The sequence below is a fragment of the Belonocnema kinseyi genome, chromosome 2, assembly GCF_010883055.1.
Source record: "Belonocnema kinseyi isolate 2016_QV_RU_SX_M_011 chromosome 2, B_treatae_v1, whole genome shotgun sequence".
Lineage (NCBI taxonomy): Eukaryota > Metazoa > Arthropoda > Insecta > Hymenoptera > Cynipidae > Belonocnema > Belonocnema kinseyi.
This window is the reverse complement of record NC_046658.1, coordinates 120,980,032-120,992,047: the sequence shown is the minus strand read 5'-3', so window position 1 is coordinate 120,992,047 and position 12,016 is coordinate 120,980,032. Positions and strand designations below refer to the sequence as shown.

Below are 12,016 nucleotides of genomic sequence, written 5' to 3'. Positions count from 1 at the left end.
AAAAGTGGATCATTCATAAAGTATATCTGGTATAGATTATGAGAATGATTAAATGGAAAATTATATGGATAAAAAAAAAGATCTTTTCAATTTTAACCAGATTCCTCCCTTTAATTTAGGGGTTGGTCATAAATTACGTAAAAATAGTTTATAAGTCTCCCCCCTAGAGTTTTTCGTATACAAATTTTTTCCTGGTGTGTGAAAAACTGAAAATTTAATATTGAGCAATGCTAATTTTAAGCATTTCTGTAAAGACTGGACATTTTCAATTGAATGATTTATAATTATATAATCTAAAATTAATATGAAAGTTTTTCTATGTAAAATTGGAATTATGCAAAAGTATGAAGGGGTCGTTCAAAAACCACGTCACAGTACTAGGTAATGGGTGAAAAATTGAACTGTTTTCGTTAAAAACTCGTCTTTCCGGGATGAAAATTCAATTGTTTGGTAGTAAGTTAACTATTTTGTTAAAAATGCCTATTTTCAGCTTAAAAATTCTTGTTTTAAAGTTGAAAATTGAATTTTTTTTATAAAAAATTTGTCATTTTTGTTTGAAAATTTATTTCTTTTGGAAAAATATCATGTTCTTTGGTAAAAAATGCAAATTTTTGGATGAAAATGCAGGTATTTTATTGAAAATTTGTCTGTTTTGGTAAAAAGTTAATATTCATGGTGGAAAATGCATATTTTTGGTTCCACATTCATCTTTTTGGTTGAGAATTCAACTATTTTGGAAGAAAATTCAATTATTTGGTTGACAAATTAAATATTTATTTCAAAATTTAGCTATTTGGTAGAAAATTAACTTTTTTGTTAAAAATTTATATTTTAAGCTTAAAGATTCTTTCGTTTAGAAAACGCGTCTGTTTGCTTTGAAATTTCAACTATTTGGTTGGTAATTATCTTTTTTGTTAGAAATTCATATTTTTCAAGTTGAAAATTTCATCGTTTTATATAAAATTTTCTTTCTTAGTTCGAAAATGGATTTTTTTTTTGTAAAAATATCATATTTTTTGGTAGAAAATTCTTGAATTTTGTTAAAACTTCGTCTTTTTTTAGTAGAGAGTTCATCTTTTTTGTTGAAAATTTAACAAAAATTTGTCTGTTTTGGTGAAAAGTTTATCTTCTTAATGAAAAATTCATATTTTTTGATCAAAATTTAGCTTTCTGATTGAATCTTCAACTTTTATGGCAAAAGATTTTAATTATTTGGTAGAAAATTAACATTGTTGTTAAAAATTCATATTTTTATATTAAAAATTCTACTCATTGAAAAAATTTGCATTTTGCTTTGAAAACTCAACCATTTGGTTGATAATTAACTTTTTTGATAGAAATTCAGATTTGAAAGTTGAAAATTTAATTTTTGTATAGAAAATTGGTCTTTTTGGTATGAAAATTGATTTAAGTTTGTTAAAAATCTTATCCTTTGTTTTGTAAAAAATGCAACTGTTTGGTGGAAAATTCGTTTATTTTGTTAAAACTTCGTCTTTTTTGGTAGAAAGTTAATCTTCGTTGAAAAATCCACGATTTTGTTTAAAAATTCAACTATTTTGGCTGAAAATTCAATTATTTATTTGAAAATTCTAGTGTTTTCTTGAAAATGCTGGTATTTCGTTTAAAATTGGCCTGTTTTGGTAAAAACTTAATCTTATTGGTAGAAAATTCATCTTTTTGGTTGAACTATTTTCATAGGAAAATAAATTATTTGGTTGTCAATTTAACTTTTTGGTAGAAAATAAACTTTTTTATTTAAAATTCATACTTTCGCTTCGAAAGTTCAACGCGTTTGTTTAAAAATACATCTTTTTCTGTAGAAAATAATTTTGTTGGTGGAATATGTAAATATTTGATTGAAAATTCTTAGTTGAAACTTTGTGTATTCTGTTGAGAAATATTATATTTTAATAAAAAAATTGATCTTTTTTTTTTTTTTTTGTAAATTCTTCTTTTTGGTTATAAATTAAAGTTTCCAAGTTAAGTTGTTTTTTGTTAAAAATTCATCTTTTGGTTTAAAATGCATCTATTCGAGTTGACGATTCATAATTTTATTTAAAAAACTTTATCACTGGTTGAAATTGTGTTGTAATTTAATTTGTTTAATTGCAAATTCAACTCTTCCATTTTTCTTTGATAACTGATATTTTTTAGTTGACAATTAAAACTATTTGTTTCAAAATTGGTTTATTTTGTAATTTTTTTTTGGCTTGTAAATTCAACTTTTTAGCTTGTGTGTTAAAAAAAAACTTTAAAGATGGGATGGAAAAATTGATTAAAATATTGTGACATAGTTTTATAACGGCTCCTAAGAAATTGTAAATAAAATAAATAATTCATATATTTCTAAGCTTAAGTCTTAAAAAATGAAATAAAATACAGAATTAATTAATGAACCTTCCCAAATTCGTATATATAAACCTTTACGCAATTTATGAACGGGCCCCCCTAATCGTTTCACCATTTATAGGTGTTTGAGGGACTTAAAACACTGCACACTCGGATTATGATGATAAAAATCATAATTATAAAAAAAATGCCAAAAATGTGCAACAGTTTATTTTAAGAAAGATCCAAATTTTATTTGTTTTATCTCTTGATTTTATCAAGAAAAATATCTTCATTAAAAAAGGAAAATTTTTTTTGGGGAATTGGTAACCAAAGCTTTAAAGAAGAAACTTTTAAATTTGAAAGTGCATGCTCTTGATACAATTTTCTAAATTGACAGATTCAAAACCTGTCCGAAACTTGACATTATTCGAAAATTAATTAATTGTGGAAGATGCATAGAGGTGGTCCACTGCTTAGAGTTGTGGAAATGATAATTTTTCACATTTCGAAAAACATAGCTTGTGCAGTGTTTTATGCGCGACCTAACGAATATCGTATCTTTTCCAATTCGAGAAGTATTCTTTAATTTTGAAAGCAGCGATGGGCAAAATAGTAATTGAACTTTTGTAATTAGTTATTACAATAATTAAAATGTAGAATTAAGGCTAAAAAATAGCTAGATTTTAATTAGAAAATAGTTACAATATAATTAATAACTAGTATTAACTTAATGTATGGTTAAAGGCTAATTTTAATTAGTGGTAAAACTTACATTAGTTATAAACATAAATATGATTAACAATATTTATAACAATAGAAGAAGACTAACTAATTAACTATAATGCCCATTGCTAAAAATAAGAATATTTCTGAATTAAAATAATCCATTATATATTTATTACTAGAGAGTGGATTAGCGAAACTGTGAAGTTAGATGGCGAGTGCGGCTCGGATCTCACATGCGGAGAACCGTCGGCCCGACAGAGAGGGGGTAGCAAATCAACGCGCGTAACCAGCGTGCGCGCGCAAGCTTGCTGCTGGTCTAACAGGGGTTCTCCGCATGTGAGATCCGAGCTGTGCTCGTCAGCTAACTTCGCAGATGCGCTAATCCACTATCTGTTACTAATTTAAATTTACGTGCACATTAGAGATTGTAGAACGATTGGATTTGAAGAAGGATTATATACGATATTCGAATTTTTAAAGGCAAAGTGGATATTTTTGTACTCTTAATAAAAAATTTGAATGATTGCATTTCCCTTTTGCCTTTAACTATTTATTATAATAAGTTTAGTGCGTAAGAGTTAATATAGTATCGCATTAAGTCTGCGCCCTGAGACAGATCCAACTTTGTTCCAAAATGTTGAAAACATTCCTTTTTTTCCTGCAGAAATTACTATTCCAAAATTTAAACCTGCCGAAACCGAAACTCCAACTCCAACATTCCTTCCAAATGGAGACGCGGCTCCTGGTCCTCAACGCTTTTCCTTAACTCAACACACGAATTACCATCCTTATCGACGATAGGTGTTGAAAAAAGAGAAAAACAAACTTGCCAAGTGTGAAAGAGATTTCTGAGTGCAGTGCTAAAAATGAAGAAGGTGAACGAGAGATGATAGTTTTAAAACTTAATCCATTAACGATTTGATATTTGATATCTCTATTTTATAGTTTTGATTGTGTATTTTAGCTCAGTCAAATTTGGCGAAAAAGACATTTGCCAGAACAATTTGGTGGCAGCTATTTTTTAAATTTTATTACTGTTCGTAAGGGCGTCTTAATGAAATTCTGAAATTGGCATTTTTGTTATTAACAAAAAATGAAAAATTACAATTTTTAAGACATTTGTGTGGGCTGTTTGTTTCAGTGGAGAAATAAACAAAAATAGGCACGAACTTTTTATGGAATAAAAGAAGAGTTCCTTTTTTTTCGAGAAAATCGACTTTAAAATATTTGCCATCAGTCGGTAGCTGAGGCAGTGGCGCTTCTGCTTAAAGGTCGGAAGGTCGCGTGTTCGATTCTCACTGCTTGCATTTTTTTTTATTTATTAAAATAATTTTCAAAAATTCTGCAAAAAATAATTGTTCATGCCTTTTTTTAAAGGAAAAACTAATTTTTTAAGAACTTTTAACAGATTTTTTGCAAACAAATTTGTTTTCTAAAAATTTAATTAATTTTGTTTATAATACAGAAACTCATCAAAGAAATATTTGTTTCCGTGTACCATTGATTTTAAGTAACTAATAAATAAAATTAGGTCAAAATTGTCTTCAACACAATAAAAATTTATTATAGCTAAGACGTAATGGAGAAAACTGTGTAATTAATTTACAAATTTACAAATTTTTATTTTCTCGGAGTTTTTCTTTATGAATAATAATTTTTATAAAATGCTGACACCAATTTTGTCTCGCATGAATGCTAATTTGACTGTACTATTTGGAAAGTTTCGGGTAAGTCTAGGTTGAACTCTCCTGTTTGAAATTAATAGTCGAAGCGAATTAGAACCACTGTGAGGTTAGTTGTCGAGCGCAGCTCGGATCTCACAAGCGGAGAACCGCTTGTCCGGCAGAGAGGGATTCGCGAATCAACGAGCGTGTCCGGAGTGCGCGCGCACGCTTGTGACTGGTCAAACCGGAGTTCTCACCATGGGAGAGCCGAGCTGACGCTCCTCAGCTAACCTTACAGTGGATCCCGCTCGCTCTCTGTTAATAGTTGAAACTCAAAAGCGAGATAGACTGCTAACTAAATAGGAGAGTTTATCTTCTAAATACGGATCTGTTATTTTGTAGAGACGCGTTCAAAATAGGTACTTAACTACTTACTATAGCTCTTGCTTGAGATTAAGTTGCAAAGCTACAAACTAAGTTATAGATTATTAGATTAGTTTTTAAATTTATTCAGGAGGTATAATTAATTAAAATAAGGTTAGATAAGTCATTTAAGAGTTAGATGTACGATTTTATATTGTGCTAAAATTAAATTTTTTTAAATTTTTTACGAGTTGCTTTTCGATAATAGATTATAGTTAGTATAGTTCGAAAAAGTTTTTAATTGAAAGCTAATTTTTGTTGAGTCGTTTTTCGCTCTTTTATCTTACAAACTTTGAATTTCCACTGTCAGGGTGGCCACTGTATCGGGAATTTAATATTTTATTTATTATTCAGCAAAAGAATAAAACAAAGTTTAGAAGAGAAGATTAAATACTGATTGTTAGAAAGCTTCTTTTGAAATCTTAGTTTAACAAAAAAATTAATATAAATCTTCCCAATTTAATTTTTCTATCTGCAACTAAACAAAAGTTTCTGGTTTTAGTAACAAGTTAAAAAAATATTAATTTTATTTCTAAAGGACCTCCAGTTCTGTTTTTAATTTAAAATTAGTCGATTTAGAACTACGTTAGGCTAAAAAATTTGTTTTTATACTAATCGTGTGACTAAATTTAAAAAAAAACTTTTTTTACGTTTAAAAATTTGTATCTTGCGCCGTAGATTTAAACTTTAATGAATTTTTATATCACATACTGCTGAAGCAGTAAGTGCTTCGACTTCATATTCCAAAGGTTACGTGTTCGATTCTCGCTGGCGACACTTCTGTTTTATTTATTTTTTTGTTGATTAAAATGCCTATAAATTTTATTTTCTTCAATAATATTCCAAAATTCATAGAAGACAACGCATATTTATATTTTTCATCTGAAAATATTGTAAGCGACCGCGTACGTTCTTTCGAAGATTTAAGTGGCTACCCTGCTTTCGTTATTTCATTTTTTAGTCTTTTCCCTCAGCTTCGAAATATTCACTATTCACGTAGGTAGTTAAGTTCAACTTAAAATCATAAATGGTCCTAAGTTTTTCACTTTAATAAGCTTAGAGTTTCCGCTTTAAAAGTTAGACTAAGTTTACAATCTTCAAGTTCGTACTTTTCCTTACTAGTACCGCGGTTTCTCATTCCTATAGTTTGAAAGATTTTCCTTAATTTAAATTTTTTCTCAAACTTTAGAGGATAATATTGGCATTAGCTTAAGCATTACTCTAAAATTAGTCTGTACGTTATATTCGTGTATAAGTACATTAAGTTCGTCTAAGCTATTTTCTTAAGCAACACACCGATTTCTTCAAGGAATCCAGAGCTTGTGGGGATGTGACTTTCTTCTCGAACTTCAACATCGAATTCAAAAGAAAAAAAAAGAAAAAAGTTATTTCTGGAGAGCGGACTAGAGCCACTGTGAAGTTGGCTGACGAGTGCAGCTCGGCTCTCACGTGCGGAGAACTGCTGGTCTGTTAGAGAGGGGGGCGCGAATCAGCATGCATGCCCGGCGTGCGTGCGCACGTTTACCGCTACTCTAAAAGTGGTTCTCTGCTGCTCTAGCAGGGGTTCTCCGCACGTGAGAGCCAAGCTGCGGTCCTCAGCTAAGTTCACAGAGGCGAAAATTCGCTTTATAGTCATTTCCCGTCCTGCGATCCTTTTTTCCTTCTTTTTTTTTCATCTGGGCTCCTAGCTGACCACGTACTACGTTCTTTTATCCAATTCTAACAGGGTCAGGATATACTTCGCCGCCATCAGCCACTCCTGAAGTAACTCCGGGAGCCACTGATGGGTACACTGGACCCGGACCCAAAAGGGGTTATACAGCAGCTACAACTGCAACGGGCAACAACAATTATCATCCTTACCGTCGATAGAGGAATCGAGTCACGAGATTTCCTCAATTCTTCTATTACTATTTAGATTTCAAGCGTACTAATCGTTTATAAACTTCGCATTCATGACGAGAAATGTATTTTTTCACTTTACTTTTTGTTGGATCGTTTTTCGTATATCTCTGCTCAAGGATTTCCAATTTTTGTTCATGACGAAAAGTAGAATTATGGTGTAAAAACAGTATGATACTGTTGCCTTTTATATTCGAGGTTAATGTCTGTGAATATTTACTTTTTGGTTGTTGTAGAAACAACGGATCAAAGGAAAATTTAGGGTAACTTCGAAAGCTAATTTTCGAATTGGAATTGGGTAGAGATAATTTTTTATTGATATCATTTTTTGCCTTTTTTTAAGTGTTTATTTTAGTTTTTATTTTTATTAGATGTAGACAAAATTAAAATTAAAACGATCCATAAAAAGGACTTTCTTATGTTTTGCATGATTTTGCATTTTGTATCTGATAAGAAAATAATACGAAATTCATTCCAAAAACGAAAGGTCTTATAATTCAGTACTCGAAAATATTTTACCTTTTTATATTTTGCAATGGAATCTTTAAAAATTTGATTTTTCATATAATTTTGTATTTTCAGATTTTATTGAGTTTCATTTTTTTTCTTATGTATGTTAATATTTTGAGAATTTTGTGTAACATTATGGATTAGAGTGAAGATTTAAAATAACTGGAAGAAAAACATTTCGTCTAGTGTATTTTTTAAAGTAAAATTTAAAGTTAATACAAAATTTGTATACTTTATATTTTGTATTATTAACTGTTATTGACAATAGCAATTTTAGACTAAAAACACTAAAATAACAAAAAATTGAGCAATATTGTAAAGCTTATTTGAAAACTTTTTTTTTTTATTTTGTAACCGCCTACCGGTGAAAAATGTAAACATAACCTAAAAATGTTCAAAAAATTTCTAATCTCTGAAATCCTCTGAAAATGATGTTTTTATGAAAAGTACCGATTTCCAGTGATAACGGTAAGAAAAGAAAAGCCGCAGGAAAGTTTGAACAAGGTTTCTTGTTTGTTACTTAAAAATAAATTGTTCCACATTATATATCTTGATTGAAATGTGAATATTCTTGTTTCAAATAACCGATTTCTTGTGTGAAACGCAAACATAACCTTAAATTGCTAAAAAAATTACTTTCGAAATCTAAACCGATGTTTGCGATTCGAAAATCGCATAACATAAACTTAAATTGCTCAAAAGGCGTGAATTTTTTTATATTTTGTAAATAAATTTTTGTTTGAAATAACCAACTTGATATAAAAATCTGAATATAATTTCAAACTGCTCAAAAAGTGAAAATCTTGTTAGAACTATAAAATTTTCTTATTAAACACCAACTTTTACTCTAACGTAACCAATTTTTGGTGTATCCTAAAATTATTGACATTTAAAACTGTCCATCCCTGGTGAATGACTAACAAAACCAAAAAAGTAAATTGTTAAGAAAATTTTAATATTTAAACTATACATTTTTAAAATTAAAAGTACCCATTCAAATATAGAACGCTAACATAACCTAAAATTGTAGAAAATTTTGGATGAAAGAAACTAATACAGACTAATTTTTTTAGACTTTTTAAGTGTCTTTCGAAATTGTATGATTTTATAATAAAATTCTTTTTATAAATACCAATTTTGAAGTTTATGATTTTTGAAAATTATTTTCATTTAAAATAATCAATTTTCAGTACAAAAAATTATAATAAATCCTATTATTGTTCAAGTATTGTAAATATCCTTTGAAATTTAATTTTTTTTTTATCAATAATAGTAATTTTAGACAAAAAACACTCCCACAACGTCGGAACGGATTTTTGGTGAACAGTGTTAACATAAACTAAAATTGTTCAAGAACTGTAAATCTTCTTTGAAGCCTAGAACTGAGTTGTGGTGAAAAACGCGAGCATAACCCAAAATTATTAGCAAATGTTGTCTTTTCTTTGGAATCCAATAATTTTTTTATTAAAAATACTGATTTCCGGTGACAACACTAAAACTTTAGTGTAATATAAAATTTTTAAATAAATTAAGCACCTTGGTAATCTAGTTGTTTTTGTTTACAAATTTGAATTTCGTATAAAAAAAGATAATAAAACCGAAAAACGTAAATGGTTGAACAAATTTTAAATCTTTAATATAGAATAATTTTTTATTTAAGGTATGTGATAACTTCTGATAATGAAAAGCTTTAATGATTCACATGTTTGAAAATTCAATGCTCTCTACTTGTAGATAATAAAAATTTTCACATTAAGGTTTCAAAATTTTTATTCTTAAGATTACTTGAAAATCGATGAGTATTTTTCCTTTTTAAAGTTTTTTTTATTTGAGGATCCTTTTTCTGAATCATCAAAACTGCTCGAATTCTAATAATAAATGTTGATATAGATCGTTTTCCGTTGAGTTTTTGAAACAGAAAATAGAAAAATCAAATCAAATAGAAGAAAAATAAATTAATTAAGGATGAAATTTTGCATTTATCGTTGCTATTCTTTGAAATAAACTTTTCTCCTTAGTGGAATAAAGGACTAGGTAAATAATCATATTTTCAGATGCACAAATGATGGATAAATAAGGTAAGTTTACGAGCATTTCTCTTTAAGTTTATTTTCCGCTATATCTTTTAAAAGACGAAAAATAGTTTATTGCTATTATTACAATGGATAGACAATTTGAAAAAATTATAACAATTCAAAATGCATTTGTTTTTAATTTATTCGGTACAGAATGCAATTTATTACATTACACTCAAAGCATACATATTTACAAGTATAAAGTCGGACTTTCTTATTCCATAGGCGGATATGATTGTTTCGTTTTTTTTTTTAATTTACATTAAAGGTTACTTTTTTTACATTATTTATTACTTCCTTCAGAATGAAAATAAGGGTGAAAAGTAGATTTTGATTTGATTTTTCTTATTTTCATTCTGAAATAATTTTTTTTTTAAAGATGATAGTTATTTTTTCCGGTTTTAGATACAACCAATCTAAAAGCGATTTATTTCTTATTCGCATAATACTATAAAGCTCCTAATGCGTATCTCAAATGTTTCAAGCACCGTAATTTTTTAAATTCTATATTATTTTTCAATGCACATTGAGAATTGAATTTTGTTCTCTTCATTTAGTAGTTAATAAAAGCCATTCGGTCAAAATATTCTATCTAAAATTTCAAAAATTAAATTTTAGGGCTGTTATCATTTTTTGATTTAATGGTGTTGTTGGGTGAATCTTAGATGTTCAAATCCCGCATACAATTATAAAATGTTTAGTACATTTAAAAACATTTTAGAATAGTTCTCATTTAAGGGGAAAATTATTTTATAACAATTATGCGTTATTATTTAAACCCTAATTAATATATTAAATTTTCTAGTCGCGAAAAATTAATTTTAATTTTAATTTTGCTGAAAAGTAATAATGTATGCACTCCGAATTTAAAAGTTGAATTTTAAAAGTCTGTTTTAAGGAATTTTGTAAATGCTATTACTCTGGTAATTTTTGGTTTTATGAAAAATTCAATCAAAATTTCGAAAAAAGTGGTCGTGCAAATATTCAAAATGTGGTCACCTTTTGGATTTTTATCCAAAATGGCTAGCTAACGAACTTGACCTTTAGTTTAGGACACTGATCGAGTGTACCAAAGGAAAATCTAATAAATTAATGTTTTTAAAGGTTATTGTGGAGACAGACAGACGGACATACAGGCACATTAGTAAAACCTATTTTTCGGATTCAGGGAGCAGGTTGGCCGCTGGACCGGGAATTTTTTGAGACCGGGAAATGACAGTGAATTTTTTTTTTGATTGGGAATTTTACAAATTTGTAGAAGACAAATCTGTCCACGTTCGATTTTAACAGTTTCTAAATACTTGGTTCAATTTTTATATTTTTCAATTATGCTATTATTTAGCTTACAATGCGTAATTCAAAATTTTGTTACTTTAAAAATTTTCCATTTAAAATTTTTATTTCTAAGCTTACATTTTTAATTTAAAGAATTTTTAAATGCTTTCTTAAAGACTTGAACTAATAAAAAATAAAAGCCTTTGATGTTGGAAATTTTGGATAAAAAACATTTTTATTTAATAAATATATATATTTTTTTTAATTTATCTACTTTAAGTAATAAAAAGTGAACAAAAACGACTTGACAAAACGATTTTAAACTAGTTCAAAATTTAAGAATGTTCAGATTTTAATTTTAAAACTTAAACGGTTTCAATTTGAAAGTAGTAGTCATTAAACAAATGTGAACATGTGACTGAAAGTTTATAAACTATTTTCAACTAAAAACCAACCTCATAATAATATATTCTTAATTAAAGGATTTTATTAAATTTAAAATATTCTTTCAGTCTAAAATATTCAATTTTCAACTCATGTAATTTGAAATTTTTAATTAAAAAAAAGATTAATTATTGAATATTTAGGAATATTTGTATTTTTATTTAAGACAAGTAAATTGAAACCAAGTATTTAATAACTGAATTGTTTGACATAGAAAACCTGGAATCGTTAATATTTTGAAGAGCCTTTAAACTTTGAACGTTACAATTGTAAACTGTTGTATTTGATAAATGCTTAACTTGTTATTGAAATTTGAAAATTTTGATGTATAATTTACAAAAAAACATTTGTAGAAAAAAATCTGTGTAATTTTAAGAGATATTTAGTAGTTTTAAAAAGATAAAAATTATTATGCAAATTTTAGAAAGTTTTCTTAAAATCTTCTAGAATCTTTCTTGAAAATTTTGTTTAAATATTTGAAAATTTTTTAAAATATTCTCTTGAAATAATTTTTCAAAATGAAAAGTTATTTTTAGTTTTCCCAGGAATCTTAAGAACATGTATTTATTCTGTTGCAGCCTTTCGCCAGAGAGAAATAGAGAGTCACAATGCATTAGAAATATCAATTGACAGAAACATGGCCCTACTCGCCCGTATACCCGTTAT

General features: G+C 27.8%; 1 protein-coding gene across 2 annotated transcripts in view; it reads left to right on the top strand.

The window, feature by feature from the left end:
* The window catches only part of LOC117182649 (heterogeneous nuclear ribonucleoprotein 27C-like), a 62,759-nt gene extending 55,232 nt beyond the window's left edge, over positions 1 to 7,527 (top strand). The window contains exon 7 of one of the 2 annotated variants that reach the window (XM_033375752.1): positions 6,871 to 7,527. In XM_033375752.1, the coding sequence (XP_033231643.1) occupies positions 6,871 to 7,016 (146 nt within the window). In that variant the 3' untranslated portion in view covers positions 7,017 to 7,527. Of the gene's footprint in view, positions 1 to 3,721; positions 3,941 to 6,870 lie in introns of those variants that run through there. The other variant, XM_033375753.1, reaches the window with a different exon arrangement.
* The last annotated feature ends 4,489 nt before the right edge of the window (positions 7,528 to 12,016 follow it).